At 49.9% G+C, this 15,939-nt stretch overlaps 7 protein-coding genes across 7 annotated transcripts; 4 read left to right on the top strand and 3 right to left on the bottom strand.

The window, feature by feature from the left end:
- Nucleotides 1-1,313: 1,313 nt before the first annotated feature.
- On the top strand, nucleotides 1,314-2,559 carry HO173_006452 (uncharacterized protein; the record flags this gene model as incomplete). The annotated part of the gene is made up of 3 exons (XM_037308363.1): nucleotides 1,314-1,352; nucleotides 1,641-2,479; nucleotides 2,532-2,559. The coding sequence occupies 3 exons, from the start codon at nucleotides 1,314-1,316 to the stop codon at nucleotides 2,557-2,559; spliced, it is 906 nt and encodes a 301-aa protein (XP_037164629.1).
- A 195-nt stretch (nucleotides 2,560-2,754) lies between these two features.
- On the bottom strand, nucleotides 2,755-3,841 carry HO173_006451 (uncharacterized protein; the record flags this gene model as incomplete). Its single annotated transcript, XM_037308362.1, has 2 exons — nucleotides 2,755-3,599; nucleotides 3,676-3,841. 2 exons carry the CDS (start codon nucleotides 3,839-3,841, stop codon nucleotides 2,755-2,757), a joined length of 1,011 nt encoding a protein of 336 aa, XP_037164628.1.
- A 679-nt stretch (nucleotides 3,842-4,520) lies between these two features.
- HO173_006450 (uncharacterized protein) lies at nucleotides 4,521-5,637 on the bottom strand (the record flags this gene model as incomplete). Its single annotated transcript, XM_037308361.1, has 3 exons — nucleotides 4,521-5,070; nucleotides 5,156-5,535; nucleotides 5,593-5,637. The coding sequence occupies 3 exons, from the start codon at nucleotides 5,635-5,637 to the stop codon at nucleotides 4,521-4,523; spliced, it is 975 nt and encodes a 324-aa protein (XP_037164627.1).
- A 2,749-nt stretch (nucleotides 5,638-8,386) lies between these two features.
- HO173_006449 (uncharacterized protein) lies at nucleotides 8,387-9,090 on the top strand (the record flags this gene model as incomplete). Its single annotated transcript, XM_037308360.1, has 2 exons — nucleotides 8,387-8,656; nucleotides 8,698-9,090. The coding sequence occupies 2 exons, from the start codon at nucleotides 8,387-8,389 to the stop codon at nucleotides 9,088-9,090; spliced, it is 663 nt and encodes a 220-aa protein (XP_037164626.1).
- A 668-nt stretch (nucleotides 9,091-9,758) lies between these two features.
- HO173_006448 (uncharacterized protein) lies at nucleotides 9,759-9,962 on the top strand (the record flags this gene model as incomplete). Its single annotated transcript, XM_037308359.1, has 1 exon — nucleotides 9,759-9,962. The coding sequence occupies one exon, from the start codon at nucleotides 9,759-9,761 to the stop codon at nucleotides 9,960-9,962; it is 204 nt and encodes a 67-aa protein (XP_037164625.1).
- An 872-nt stretch (nucleotides 9,963-10,834) lies between these two features.
- On the bottom strand, nucleotides 10,835-12,059 carry HO173_006447 (uncharacterized protein; the record flags this gene model as incomplete). The annotated part of the gene is made up of 3 exons (XM_037308358.1): nucleotides 10,835-11,464; nucleotides 11,564-11,577; nucleotides 11,660-12,059. The coding sequence occupies 3 exons, from the start codon at nucleotides 12,057-12,059 to the stop codon at nucleotides 10,835-10,837; spliced, it is 1,044 nt and encodes a 347-aa protein (XP_037164624.1).
- Nucleotides 12,060-12,626: 567 nt separating this feature from the next.
- On the top strand, nucleotides 12,627-15,261 carry HO173_006446 (uncharacterized protein; the record flags this gene model as incomplete). The annotated part of the gene is made up of 2 exons (XM_037308357.1): nucleotides 12,627-15,018; nucleotides 15,137-15,261. 2 exons carry the CDS (start codon nucleotides 12,627-12,629, stop codon nucleotides 15,259-15,261), a joined length of 2,517 nt encoding a protein of 838 aa, XP_037164623.1.
- Nucleotides 15,262-15,939: the final 678 nt, after the last annotated feature.

The following is a 15,939-nucleotide window of genomic DNA, read 5'->3' as shown; positions in this document are numbered from 1 at the left end:
TATTATTCGTATACGAGCTCTCACTCGTATCAAGAACAGACTAATAAAGACCCTGACTCTTGAAGGAAATCGAGATTCGAGAAATCAAGGGATTTGTTCAGCCTCTGAACAAACCCTCAGTCTCGCAGTAAACCTCTTGCCGAGATTAATATTCCGTATCAAAATAGATATCTTCAATTTTATTTCGTATACTACATACTGACCGCGACTGAATCCAGGCTTTAGAATATGTGTGTGTGAGAAAACAAGAAGCACCCAACACCATTTCACCAGCGCCATTAGAGATCGAACCTAATACAAACTAAATACCCCCAACAACACGACTACAACCAACAGGCGTCCGCCCCGGACGGTACGAGTAAGCCAATCAACGAACATTTTCCGGGCATGAAAGCACCGGGGGAATTCAAACCAACGGCTGTTCACGGTTAAGAACTTCAAAAATTTAAAGCCAATAAATGGCGCTGCCAGAAAATAAGAAGCATCGCAACACCATTGTACCAGCGCCATTAGGAATCGAACCTAATACGAACTAGATACCTCTAACAACAGTGTGCGCAGGGGCTGCAGAATCCCTCTAACTCTCTCACAGAAGGCCGGAAAGTACCGCCAGTAGGCACTTTTAAAACCTAGGGTAGATATTATTAAGGCTCGAGTTCCACCTGACCGAAATTAACCTCACCGGACTTGCAATACCTAAGCCAAGTCGCGCGCTTGTTTGTGTTGGATACTTTATTGATGCGATTTCAGCATTCCATCTCGACGACTGCTCCAGGTCCAGGATTGCAAAAGGAATTGTGATCCGTAAGGAAATGAGTAATTAGACATAACTGGCTCTGCAGGCTGAAGTAGCGTGTAGAACAGCGAATACTTTCAGTTCCGTTCCCAAGCACGCTGGCTTTGCGACCCTAGTCAGCTATGAACCAGTATGGCTACATGGGCTCGAGCCCGTGAGGGTCGTTTCTCTTCCCTGGCTAAAAACCTTGGATAAAGGTGAAACTCTGAGTTGTCTTAGCTGCACACACATCTGACAGGAGGCGACTGGGCCGCCTTTGCGTGAATTCTTGCTAAGACTGTCTGGGTAAGTGGCGGAAGTCGACGAGGTATCCTACCGCTGATCGCTGCTGATGTGGAGATATTCTTTTTCAAAAAAGATGACTTCGTTTTGGTGGTATTAATTAGAGCAAAATTCTGCAGCCATGAAGCTTGACTCTCTAGGTCGCCGGACCCGCTCAGAATACGTTAGAAGACGACTTACTATGGCAAATATCTCGGCGACTTTTATATCTCTTACTGCAAAATTTGCTGTCATAATGTCAAAATACCCCAGGCATGAACTAGCCCTCAAAGCAGTCAGAATCTGTACGCTGCCGAGCCTTTGGACATCTCATGCATTCACCATCTCGCAAGTCTTGAAGGCATGCGGGACATCGTGGAAGCCGGCGGACTGAAATGGCGTCCTTTTGCGAGACAGCAGCTGCGAGTACCTTTTTAGAAGGGCAAATTGGAGATAGTGAGACGAAGGCGTGTAAAGGAACGAAAGTTGTACACGTCACGCTGACATGGTAGCCCACATTATCCGTGAACCGACCAAATTCTTTGCAAACCCGATTTTTGCCCTTCAAGCAGAGAGACGATAGGATGTAAACGGTACACCCATTCAAAATCGCCTCACGGATCTTTTCAGCTTGTTCAAGTTCCTACGGTGCTCCCCGTTCGACAACCAGAAGGTGTTCAACAGCCAGGTCGCCCAAAATTGGAAAGCAAGGTCCGATCCAGATTCAGTTGCAAAATTGAAAACCCTTGTGAACCGTCTTTCCCTGCGACGCCCCAAGAACACCATCGACTTACCTCCTCGCAGAGATAACCTTGTCGACTTAGAATTTAACCAGCAAGAGTGGGAAGATTATCAAAGAGTCAACGCTATGACTTTGAACAACCTCCAAACTGCCGGCCAGGACATTCACGGCGCCGCCTTTTTCAACGCATTGAAGTGGGTCAATGAACTTCGTCTGATATGCAATCGTAGAATGAAGACCCCGATAGAGACGCAGAGATCTGAAGAAAGACCACCAGCATGGAGCATACGACAGGCCCAAGCGCGCTTCGACCAACTTGATGAAGTTGGACTGGCCAAATGCTCCAACCCCAGCTGCTGTCAAGACTTGTCCTCTGCTTTATCAAGTGCGACTGGTGCAGAACACGAGGACGAGCCCTGGATAGGCGAGTCATTGGAGCTCTGGTGTTCCTTATGTTTCAAGGATATGGGCAAAACAGCGATCAAGAATGTCAAGATATGTAATCATCTTCCCCGGCGGTCTCAGAAACAAGATGCACGGGATGGGGGGGGCAAGAACCTTCTCGAGGATGGATCCTCGGGCCCATCAACTCTGGTCACTCCAAAGAAAGACGATCGTGTGCCGACTAAAGTGAGGAGGCTTTTGCAGGACTTACTCGAAACGCCAGAGTATATCAAAAGGTCCGTCGTTACCCTCGTTCTGACTCGAAGGTGGCTAACATCCCAACTCCAGCGTCGTCTTCCCCTCCTGGACCACTTGACGCTCGCTGTCTGTAAGTGCGGTCTAGGAAACGAAAGACGCAAGGTATATCTCCGCATACGCTTCAGTGAAGGTCATTTCAGGGGTATCGTGTATTGCAGTTTATAAGACTTGATTGTATGTTGACCCTCGGAAGCCAGACGCCCCTTGATTGAAATTCGTAAGAAAACGACATCCGGTCTACATACATAAGACGCTATCCCTTCAACTTGTGCACCAGGAACTCCACCGCCTTTTGCTGTGCGTCTTTAGCCCCAGCCGCAAGGTCCGGTGGACTCTTCTCATCGATCAACGTATGACCAGCGCCCTCGAGCATGTGCAGCTCAACCTCCACGCCCAACTCCGTCAATCGATCGTACGTGAGCTGTGACTCGGCCGGTAGCACGAGCTTGTCGTCTTTGCCGTGGAGCAAGAAAGTCGGCGGGAACTTCTCCGTGAGCTGTGTCTGCAAGATCACCTTGCGCAGGGCTTCGGGGAGGAAACCTTCACGCTGAGTCAAGGTTAGACCTCTCAGGAATTTGGACATCCCGTTGACGCCCAGTACGACGTCGACGAATCCACCGGTGCGCCACCACCAGAGCAAGAGCTTTGTCCTCCCACTGTCACCGTTCGGTGCGTCATCACCGAGGAATGGCATCGGGTCATCGGAGATAGGCTCCTGTGTGTCGTTGAGAAGATGTGCAACAGACTCCTTGGTGACGATTCCACCTTCGGGGTCTGGTACATCGCGGTCTTTGACAGCGAGCCAGTGGTCATCCAAGAGTTGGCCGCCCTGGGCATACTGCAGGAGTAATGCTTTCGGGTTTGGTTCGGCAACAATTCCAGCAGCGCGGGTCGCATAGCCTCCGCCCGACTCGCCCGAGACGGCTATGCGGCTGGCGTCGAGGATGACTCCTGATGGGAGATGCGTCTCGGAGAAGCTGGGAGAAGCGAGGAAGGCAAAGAGGCTCTTAACATCGGCGATGATGTCGAAAGCGGTAGAGGGGTACAGGAGGCGATGGTCTGCGCTGATGAAGAGGATGCCGTGCTCTAGCATTGCATCTGGGGTTGGTGTCAGTGTGGTGTTCACTCATTCATTCACTTCTTCATTTCTGCAGATGAAGGTTGTGAGCCATGCCTTTGAGCCAGTGCTGGAAGAAGAGGGTCTTGCGGCTCCCTGCGATCATGCCGCCACCATGGAAGTGCACAAGAGCTGGTACGAGTCCTTGCTTCGGTTCTGGTGGTATATAGAGATCGAGTTTTATGTCGAGAGAGCCGACACGAGAGTAAGTAATTGTTTCCATGTTTTATAATCGTGACTGCATTTAAAGACAGAATGTTGGAAATATATCAAGAATTGAATCAGGAGATACAAGGAGACGACTCAGTATACCAAGAATCTGTAAGCGCTAGAGCGCGAGAGCGCTAGCGTCACCAATAGGACCTACCCAATTAGGATTAGCGAAACAGACGCATGTACGCATAAAAGGGGTGCGTCCAGTTGTCGACTTGTCCAAAGAGACAGCCAAGAGTGGTAATCATGAGAACGGCTTTTAGTAGCTTTAGCGAGCAATAGAAGGAGTGGAGAGCATATGTACAATACGTGGAAAGTCATCGCCGCATTGTTCTTTGACCGTTATGTGCAAAAAGTCAAAAGAACAAACAAGACTGGTGCCTGCCTTTGCTGGTTACCGTGGGCTAGATGTTGTGACATCTTTGAAGCGGATCTGTTATCTGGGGATGAAGGCAGCGCATTGGCCGCACCAGGAGAAGGAGACGGTTGTGTCACGGTTGGGCCCTTTATACCTTTCGTTCCTATCTGCCCATCAGCAGCTCGAAGCGTATTGGCTGGCTTGAGTTCGAAAAGTATGGCAGTATGGACGTGTTAATCCCTTCGTATATCAACATTAGCGAATATCATATTCCCATTAGCGTACCCCAAGCAACACTTGTGGAAAACCGAGTCCAAAGTGCGAATACCCCTTACCACCTGTCCTGCCTCCCTTCCCACCCTTCACAAACCAGGCCCCTCTCATCTCGACTGGCCACACTCTCCACATCCACATCTCTCCTTACATGGATTGCTTGTGTCGTAATCCCCAGCACCCTATCCGCCTTCTGCGTTATCGGTGGACTAATTTCTTTCGTCGTCACACTTGCCCCCCTCCCACCCTCCGGACCAGATTTGCCGTTCCCCTCCTCCCCATACCACCCGGAAGTCTCTGTCAAAGTCGCATCGCTCGACAAAGTTTTTCCTCTCCGAGATGTGAGAGTCCACATCTGGCTCACGCGTATGAAGATAGGTATCGTGCCCGATTTGAGGATTTCGCTGACGCCGGAGCTGTCGCCTCTTTTGGGTGCAGTGCCGCGCATCTTGTTGAAGATGGGTTTGAGTACGGGGAGGCACGCGTTGATGACCCCGAGGAGGGCTTCGAGGGAGGTGAGCATGGCGATGAGGGCGTAGGCTTCTTGCGCGTTAGAGACTGCAATAGTTGTTGTGTCGTAGATGCGGTAGAGAGTAAGGGCGCAGATGCTGTAGGGTCATGCTAATCAGCACAGTCCCGAAGCGTTTGATGGCGGTAGCAGAGAATACTGGCTGGCGAATGGGAAGAACATACGCAGTACCCATGCCAAACATGCCACTCAACATCACTTTTTTCCCTACGGCCATTTTCAAACCCCAAAGGACCGGCATCGGCAGCACCACGGCCGTAACATCGAGAAAAAGATTGAAAATCCCAATGAAGAGGTCTAGAGACTTCTGATCTCCGCAAGATCCTGTACCTCCAACCGTGCGATCCCATCGATAGGATATAGGTTGGCAGATAAGGCAATCTGCAAGGATGGTACCGACGAAGAAGCAAAGATTGACTGCAAGGACAAGGTAGCAGACCATGCGGAAGATGCGGATTGGGAAGATGCGGATATAGAGGAAGACGATTGAGGCGCGGATGAATGTGACAGAGGCGACCCAGATAATTGGGCACATGAATTGGCTCTGGTGATGTACGTGTCAGCATGAATGTGGTGTTGAAGGCAAGAGGAAAGGTCCTACCTTTTGTGAAAAGATGATTGCTTTCATTATATCCTCTTGACTCATCTCTTTGGCCGTGCCAAAGCAACACCCTGGAAATTTTTAGTCAAACGCTGGGGAGAATCATTTTGTATCGCTTCTGGAAGGGGCTTACCATATATGTTCACGGCGGTCTCCCCTAAAGCACAGAGCTAATGCAATTAGATGGACGAATGCTAACACATCCGGAAGCCTAGCTCATACCAGGCCAGGCACAATAAGATAATCATTCAACTCCAGCGACATCTTCTGGATTCTTCTCGCCCAAAATCGTAAAACAACTGCAACGGCTGCGAGACCGGAGAAAACTGAAAGGATGGTGATATGCTTGATGTAGTATGCAGCGCCGAGGCTTTGGTTGTCCGACATTTTTGGGATCTTCGCAGATACTTCCAATGTTGGTTGTAATGAACAAAAAAGCCGGCGATCCTGTCGTGACGAATTAAATATGGAGGATGAGGAAGTTAAGGTAAGGTAAGTAGATTAAACGAATGGGGATCGAGTGTTTAAGAAGCGTCAAACGAAAGACTCGAGACGTTTTCAGGAAACGGAGGATGGATAGAAACAGCAGGGAAAGGAAATCAAGTTGCCATAGAAGATCTTATTACTAGGAAACCCCCCCTTTTTTTTTCTCGACGCTCTGCTTGTTTCCCAGGCCCCCAAGAGCACAAAGGGTGGTTTCAAAATATCTTCCGCCCACCCTCGCCGCACAGCGCAAACAATTCCGAAACGGGAAAAGGAAGAGATACTTATTAATCATAAATTAGAGGACAAAAAAGAACGTCTCCTGCGGCGAGCACGTCTTCTGCCGTTTCATGCTGGTGTCAACGTCATGCATGTAGACACCTAACGTGAGAGCTGAGCATTGAAACGTGCTTTGCCTCATAAGCACGTCAACCGGACTTAGGAGAAAGGCACAAATAAGATACACGGTAACTATGAGAGGGGGAAGTCCGGACCGTGCCCGGGAGCACAGTCGCCGAGGATGCATGAACTATGGCTGTCCAAACGAAGATCTCTCGTTACAGCGCAAGCAATTTTTAACAAAGGTCTTGAAGTGAAGAGACGGGTAGATGAGAGGGGCTGGTGGGAAATAGGGGCGGAGTGGTCCGGCGAGACTCGGGAAGAACCAATAAAAGATAAGGGTAGCGAGCGGCGTGTGCATACTGCATAGGTACTATACTCTATCCGCTGCCTGACTTGCATTAGACGCATGTTAGCCGTACACCCTCATTTAGTCTTGCCTTGGCGTTGTATACTTACCTATCACCTTGGCTATCCCAGCTCTGATCATAGAAAGGTTCGCATCTTCCCGTTGTGCCGCGTGAGGAATTAGGTACCTTGGTAGGGTTCTCCAAGTGTGTGTGGTTGTGTATTCTTCGACTGAAACTGCTTGGGTCCCTTTATTAGGCGCGCTTCGACAGTATTGACCAGAATTCCTTATTTCTAAGCAGCCTCTGCTGTGTGAACTGATTCTTGAGATCCTTTCGGGGCAATGGAGCAAAGATCGTCTTCGCCGGCACATTCATCTAAGCCAGGAATTACAGTGTAACCCAAAACCCTCGACGATTGGTTCTTGAATCATTGCGCTAACGGCACAAGTTTCGCACTCGGAAGAGTGCCACAACCGGAGTCAATGATGGTCGCACACCCAATATTCGTTGGAATCAAATGGCAAGCGCGGAATTGAGTGTGCCCACTTTCTCCCCCTTCAAGCCAGGATTTGATATCGCACCCATCTGCGTTTTGAATATCCGCTGCAATCGCCGGCGACTTTGTCTTTGTTGGTAAGTTTTCAAACGAAAGGGTTTACGCAGCAAATTGTTGCAGTCAACGGGAGTTCAGAAAGCCCACTTATCGACTGAAATTGCCTGGCCCACCTTAAAGTTGAAAAGCATTTGTCTTTCTCCCGACCATATATCGACATAATCCCAAGGATACTCCTCTCCTCTATTTCCGCCCGCGTAATAGCAAGTTCCTTCTGTTTTGCTAACAGGCTCTTTCTGCCACAGCTTGGCCGGCCGCAGAGGATAGAAAAGGTTTGGATGGGTATCAGCTTGAGCGAATCTACTAAAGAACGATTGCGGACTGGCAAAAGCGAGAAATTTATGATGACGCCGATGCAGATGAGTGGAAATGGAAAGATCCATCGAAGCCTTCCAGCGGTCTTGTGAATAGATCATCAGGTTTTCACAGAAGCATGGTCTATTCTCCACCGCGGGCTCGTTATAATGCTTAATTCTGCGGAGCTTCTTGATGGAACAGCGCAAACCGGGCCTGATGTACGTGGTGAAAGATATGTGAATGAAAACAAGTAGTGGAGTGACGCAACACATCCTTTCCTTAGATGATACCGACAAGCATGTCTATACCTCTCCTGAGATCGACTTTTCCAGGCTATGAGGTTATGTTCAGAGACCACCAAGGTATGAAGTGGACCATCGAGTGGCAAAGCATGATAAAGGGTCTTGAGGGTGTAGGGCTGACTGCTTCATTTGCAAGCAGAAAAGAATGAATGATGACAACTTCCCTAGCGTGCTGATTCACTATGGTAGACGATGTGCCCGCAGAGACGCTGTTCGGTTCTGTATGATTTCCTTGTTTACAATGACAATTAGAAAGGTTAAGTAAGGGAGGAGAACGCGTTTCCTACAGCGCTAGCAATATATCACGCTTGCGTAAAGATGTGTTCCTGAAGGCGACTTCCCTTTGAAGTCCGCACATTAGCCACCACATATGCAACACACTGGGCACTCGCTCACCGCCTTTGCCCGTGATGAATGACATCTCCGATCACCCCAGCCCCAGAAGTCTCAAGAAGGCCGACTTTGACAATGTTCACCACACTATGAAAGCCAGCGTGTCCGGAGCCATTAACCTTCCCGCAAATCTCCGAGCTCAGATTGCAAAGGGCGTCACAAATGGCATTACCGAAGCTGAGTCGAATGGGCACTGCTCTAAATTGTCAGAGATGGACAGGGACACCTTTACTAAGATTATTCTTGGCACCATCACGACTCAGACAACCGCCGGAGCGCCAGATACAGTCCCGCTGACCCAGTCTACGGACCACATTAATCCTATCAGGACATTCACGCCAAGCTCATGGCGCAAATGCCTGATACCGCAGCAGATAATCGTCTCATTGCTGTTGTCAATGGTACCAATATTGTAGAGATCAAATCATCCTCAGCCAACATCATCCTCAATATTGTACACCAGGCGAGCGTGAATATAATGGAAGGAAGGGACTCCCGATATTTGGGAGAGGCTATCTCGGTTTTGCTTGAAGCTTACTTCTCCAACGACTGGTTCAAAGGCTCAGTGCGACTATCTACCGCAAGTTTGTTAGACCGTGGCGATGTCAAAGTTGTTGCCGACGCAGAGCACCGCGAAGACCTCGACCGACTCATCCAGTCAACAGCATGGCATGAAGAGGTTGAGGAGAAGTCTGGGTCCCTTGCCAAAACAAACCTATAACATCAGAATGCACAATATTAGGATCGACTGTATGATGTTTAGGAACCGGATAGAGAAGTCTATTATCATCAGGGCGCTAGCTGAGACCAACTTCCTTGACGACTCTGATAGCAGCGTCCGCAGCAGCAGCATCAATGACATAGCTTGGTGTGGTAAGAAGTTGCGAAATAAGAAGGAAAAGGGACCACCGCCCTTATGGTAGAATTTTTGCCTCCAGAGAAAGCCAATAAGGCTTTTGCAGACAGTTTGTCCTGGCAGGGAAAACGTCACGCCTGCAATATTGCGGATCGAGGTTAATTCGGTCTTCAGAGATGCCTAACTTGTCAAGGCTACGGCCACCTTTCGGAATCATGCTCTGCCGAGCCTCAATGTGGGATTTGCGCTGCGCAGCATCTGACGGAACAATGTACATGTACCAAGATATAGTGCGTTCTCCGCGGTGGGCGTCACACCTCTGGTGGTCGAGGACGTCTGGTCTGGAGGCATGCATAGAAAAATCACGGCTTCCCAACTACCCTCTTGCCTCCAGCCGCCGAGCCCGTCGCTGAGACTAAGATCGCAATCAAAATGGAGCCCGACCAGCCAGAAAATCATTTGATCGTACCCTAGACTATTATCCTACTCCTGGGACTCTGCCTCAGCAAATCGATGACTTCAGAGCCGGCCGAATGGCAAGAGACACTGGCTTCCCGTTCAGTACTTCAGCCAGACTAAAGCGTGAGGCCGAGGATGGATCACCTGAGGCTGAGTCTGGTGGAGACAATAAACGCATAAAACAGGAAGTTCTCAAGCAAGAAGAACCACGGCATCGTGAAGATTCGTTGGGCCCCTACCGACAGCCTTCGCCATACATCGTCCACAGACCTTGGTAGCCTTATTCGCTCCGTCGACGTTCATGGCCATCTGGTCTTCACGTGGAGGCCTTCCCACCCTTTCGGACGCACCCTACATGGACAGCTAGAGCTTGTCGAATCAAACTCTGTCGACTCTTAATGCCAAATCAGCGATTCTCATGCTCTAGACTTGAACCCTAGACACCTTGCCTACTTGATTCAGCTACTCTCGTCACTGCCGCCAACTACAAAGCACACTGGCTCGCGATGCATCAGACGTGGCTCACCTTTGCGTCTGCATAACCTGCTGACTGATTTTTTTTTACACTTCATATCATTATTGTTTCCAGGCATCTTCGGCATTGTGTTACCGCATCGTGTCCCAGTTTTCTGGAATTGCATGCTTCTTCATCAGACAGACATCAGAGCTTGTGCATAAGGCAACGGGCTCAAAGCCTACGACATTCCATAGATCGAATGCGGATAGATTGAATAAGAGTCTAGAGTTTACGACATAAGCAAGTTTTGGGAGGAACGTTCTTCGGGTGCGTATCTCTTTTGTAGATGTTGTCGTGTCTTTGACATGGCTCCCAGAGTCGACGGTTTTGTTGTCTCCGATTCTTCCGCATTCCCTCAGTTCAGTAGCTACTCCGTAAATAAGTTTTGTGTTTTTGGAGCATCTGGGGAAGTAGCGTTTTATCAGTAATCCCTAGCACAACCCAACGCCGTTGAAAAAGTTAACATCGTCATTGTTTCCATCGTCCGCGGAAGGCGCTATTTGATTTGGAGTACAAGTCTTCCTGTATAGCAAAGGTGGCGAAAATAAAAACACCTATCATGATATATATCCCACGTTTACCTCCTTTCTGTGGCTTCCGAGGTAATCCCTCGTTCCTCACCACTTGCGCTCCTCACAACTTGCTCCCCCCCGCCTCACTTTGAACCTCGACAAGCAATTTCCCCGTATTCGTCCCCTCATATAACCCCAATAATGCCCTCTCAGCCACTCCCAACCCTCCCTTCACAATCGTCTCCTTCCTTTGAATCTTGCCTTCAGCGAGCCAGTTGGAGAGCTCTTGTCGCGCAGCTGGATACTGATCCTTATAATCAAGTACAATAAATCCCTCCATGCGAATCCGCATGGATATGATCATCAGATAATTCTTCGGCCCCTTCGGCTCAGTGCTGTTGTACTGACTGATGGCGCCACAGATCACGAATCTGGAATGGGGCTTTGCTCTCGAGAGCGCCAAGTCAAGAATATCACCGCCGACGTTGTCGAAGAAGACATCGATGAAACCCTTGGTGCTGGTTCGAAATTTGGTGGCGAAATCCGCGTCCTTGTAGTTGAGGGCATCATCACAGCCCAAGTCCCTCAACCACTCGACTTTATCATCACTACCAGCCAGACCCAGCACGGTCGCGCCTTTGAGCTTGGCGATCTGGCAGACCACGCTTCCTGTTGCGCCCGCAGCGCCGGAGACGACGACGAAATCGCCGCTTTTGACTTTACCGACATCGATGAGACCGAAGTAGGCTGTCTAATTACAGTTCAGGGTCAGTATCGACTCTGCAAGACACAGGTGTGGGACAGGCAGAATGATACGTATCGGAGGAGGATGACTCGGAAATATACTCACTAAGCCTGTGATTCCTATGATGTCCCGAAATTTGAGCTCCTATTTCTCTGTTTCATATAATATCACGTGCTGTGATGATAGCATAAAATAACATACCCAGGACACCCAAAGCATCAGTCAACCTCCCACCCTTGGGCACATCCAACCTCTGCACATCCCCATCCTTGTCCTCCACCACCGCCTGCTCTCTCCACCCACAGGCAGCATAAACATGACATCCAACTTCATATTTGCTGGATTTGGACGCAACAACTCTCGCAATAACCGCGCCGCGCATAACGCCGCCAATGGGGACGGGGGGCACGTAGGAGCGGGTATCGTTGAGCCAGCCTCGCATGGCAGGGTCAAGAGACAGATAGATGATCTCGACCAAGGCTTGGCCTTCCTTGAGGTCGTCTCTGTTAAGTTTCTTCTGGGGTTGCATTTGGAATGTCTTCCCAGGTTGGACGTCGGCTTTGGGGCGCTCGGCCAGGACGACAGTTTGCGTGGTCGCCATTGTTGTAGTCACAGTGCGTGCAAGCGAGCTTTACTGGGTTTGTTCAATTGGGTATGTGATTGAGAGAAGGGTGTCGGAGGGTATTTCTCGTGGGTGACCTGGGTTGGAGAGGAGGGGAAGTGTCAAAGATTTGGGAGATTGAGGAGCAGAGAATGTGGAATAAATGCTAAGGCAGACTTTGATATATATGTACTTTGCTGATTGAATATCTGCCCCTCAAATATTTGAACCTCGGTTGGTCCGTCTTTTCTCCTTTTCTCCCGGCCATAACTTCCTGATATAGAAGCTTGGAACTGAACTTCGGCTTGCCTCAGTCCTCAGACGCTATCCCAACGCACGAGCTTACCATATCGGGTATAGATCAATGCGGAGGGCTTCCGCGCTCGGGTTTAAACCTCGGAGGTTACACGTTAGAAAGCCCGTGAGAACGCGTCTAGTAAAATGTTAATACCTACAAGTATACTCTCAAATCTCAATAGGTACTCTGCTCAATGACATAAAAGTCCTGGACAACCATTCAATCTATGCCGCAAGGCTTGTGACATCTCTCCCGAGACTCTGTACGCAATGCTTCAACTCAATTGGCCCCATATCCACCCACACCCTTCTCAAGATGCCCTTGATCACGCAGCCAGTCTCGAAGCCGACTTCGATGCTCTGGACGCTTGTGTGAAGCTCAGCGTATCCAAGCATCACAGACTCCCCTCATCGTTGCAGACGAATATTTTTACAGGAATTCTCAAAGCCTTGTCCGACCCGGAGTACCCCTACGAAGTTTCTGAAGCGGACAGAACCCTCATTGGCGCTCTCATACTCAAGCACATCACTGTCGAAGCTGCCGAGCGAGCGAGAGATAGGATACCTCTACGGCAATATCACGACATCCGCAAGTCCTTCCAAGAGGTCGTTACAAAGCTCAATGCCGAGGGTAGTCAAGCCCATCCCAAGACGACGACTGGAAGGCACGAGCGTGGAGCGAACAATTTTACGGAGCCCAGCCCAGAACTCGAGCCAACACTCGTAACCCGAGGTTCCTGTAGTCGGCAAAGCGAAGCAGTACGGCCAGTGGCGCTCAGCAATGGGGATGATACACGCGAAGGAGCTGGGCAAGCAGACTTCTCTCACGAAAAGAGGCGGGATGCTACACCGGCAGCCATTGCCATCGACCGACCCAAGAAGAAAGGGAGGAAAAGGAAGAATCATGATGGGCTTAGGCAGACAAAAGAAGGGGACAAGGCAAGCGTCGCGGGTGGTGGTGGCATCTTGGATATCATGGGCAACGAACCCGGAGTCGAAGAGGTGCGAGTCCACACGGACTGGATAGACAGCGGAGTGGAGACAGACGATGGCGAGGATCTCTTGAGAATGTTCAAGAACATCGAAGCTCAATGCGAACACATCCGTCTGCAGCTGCAAGATTTTGAGAGCGAGCAACTGAAGGGTTCTGCTATGTTGCACGTGGTAGACGAGTTTATGGAGGAAGACGACTCAGGTGTAGACCTTATGCATGCAGACACTTTGGTCAACGATCCAAGTGATCTGGCCCTACGGCCTAACGATCAAGCAGACAACCAAACACGAATTGAACACGATGAACAATTCCAGCAAGGTCCGGAGACGGAGCAGGAGGTGGGAGACCCAGACGCGTCCTCTCTCATCACGTTCAACATCGAAAATCAGGCAACTGTCAACCACTTGAACGACATGGGTTCTGACGGTATACTACTGAGGCTGTCTAGCTCGCTTGACACCATGAGGTCTTTAGGGCACGATGTCCCAGACTCCATACGTTTCACCGAAGCTATGTTATTAGATATAGGCAATGTCGAGGTGCTCGCTCACGCGGGATCAAAAGAGGACATGGTGCGACTTAGCAGAATACGAGGCTGGGACCTTGAGTTCGAGAGGAGCATATCTGCGCAGGCCAAATCTTACGCTGTTGAAACAGCTCGAATCAGCGTTGACAGTCTGGATATGCGGACAAGGAAACACAAAGCCAAGGCGATCAGAGAGCTCCTAGAGGAAAATTCACGCGTCGTGGTGTCTCTGCGCTGTGTCGATGACATCCACAACATTCGTTCGTGCCAGGGATACAAAAAGGAAAGCAGCCTGGTCATCAAATTCCGTACCGCCCAGCAAGCTGACGAGGTCCTCCGTTCTGGTATATTTGTTCGCGGCAAGCACTACAAATGTCACCCCGTTGATCTGCAAATTCTCCGGTGCGGAAGATGTCAAGCCTTTGGTCACCATAGATTATGCTGTTCCTCTGCCTACCGATGCGGGAGGTGTGCGTCGCAGCATGCTACGTCGGCATGCACTTCCAACATCATACTATGTGCCAACTGCCACGGCTCACATGAAGCTAAGGCCGCAACGTGCCCAGCCAGGGAAGCTCACAAGCAGAGACTTCGCTACACTGATCCTTCCTCGCAAATAGGGAAGGCAGACCATGAGGAACGAGCACCAGAACCACGGAGCCAGACAGCGGCCCTTAACCTATCATTGCCAAAATCAATGCCAATAACGCCACATAATGAAGGAGAGGTCAAGGTCGAGGAAGATGTGTCGCTCCAAAATTTTGGCCCTGTGCAAGAACATCATCCTCTGAGACACACGTCGATGCCAGCGAGTTCACAACATAAGCCGCGCGTCAACGCTGAAGGTAGTGAACACACTCAGGAGTTGGGTCTTGTACAAAATCAACCTTCAGAACTCACATCGATTCAGAGACGACTGGATGACCTTGAAACGGCCGTCAAGCGACTCTCTAGTCCGCAACGTCATCCGCGAAGAAAAAAGAGGGGAGCTGACGAAATGCTTACGGGTGGGCCATCATCGTATGCTAGAAAGCAAACAAGGCGCGCGGCACAAAGCAGAGATAACTACCCACTTCGAAACCGGAGTCATCTGCCCACTGACTGGAATTCCTCACCATACGCCGTTCCACGTCCAGGACAAGGTATGCCACGTCAATTCTTCATTCGTAGCCTCTGAAGGACGAGGCAGAGAGGTGCATTGGCTGTCAAGCTCTCGCTCTCGTGCCGCTGCGGGTTTGCCCACTCATTCCAATTATACAGGCTTTGACGATACTGTCAACGCTGTTGGACTCAACCTGTCATCATTCGCGTGGTACCTTTTCCTGCAGCTACAGGCAATCGCAGGTCTGTGGGAAGAAAGCAGGATTTTACCGTGGTTCATGTAACCATCAACTTGCTTGATGTCCTGACTTAGCTCGATCATGCGCATCTTTATCAGCCAAAGCGGCTCCAACATGATTCAATCATCTCCGTACTGGTTTACCTCTATAGCGCGGCTCTTGAACGAGTTATACAGATAAGAGATCAAATCTACTCAATGCCTCGCATGTGACCAGAACAAACCCACACCAAACACCTAAAGACGACCCCGTCCCCACTTTTAAATCCACCAATGACCCGCAAGGTTCCCACGGTCTAAGTGCATGCACTTCAAATCCCATGCTATTATCCGAGTGACCTTTGACCTACCCCCAAAAACTCGCCCACGAAGCTCCCCGCGGCACCTGACTCCTGAGTCAGGTACGTTAGATTACCTAGCTTTGAGACCCATCCGTCGGCGTTATACAGATGGAGCATACTACCGTACTGTCGTAACCCCTTCTCAGCTCAGCATTCAGGACCACGTCACGAAGATAGGTAGATATGCTTTCGAGTCTTAGGTAAGGATTGAAAGCGGGGAGCGAGATTGTTTTGAGGATTTGAGCCAGCTACGCACTGTCTAGGAGTAGAGAGGTAGGTTAGGTGTATGCCATGATGTACGAATACGGCGGGATGTATGCCTCGGTCACGAGGATGTTGCGAGTGGAGAATCATGAAAGGAAGTGGGGAGGTGATGAGTATAC

This window comes from Letharia columbiana, assembly GCF_014066305.1.
Source record: "Letharia columbiana isolate WasteWater2 chromosome Unknown Sc0000019_s0, whole genome shotgun sequence".
NCBI classification, from domain to species: domain Eukaryota; kingdom Fungi; phylum Ascomycota; class Lecanoromycetes; order Lecanorales; family Parmeliaceae; genus Letharia; species Letharia columbiana.
This window is presented reverse-complemented; position numbering and strand designations above follow the sequence as displayed.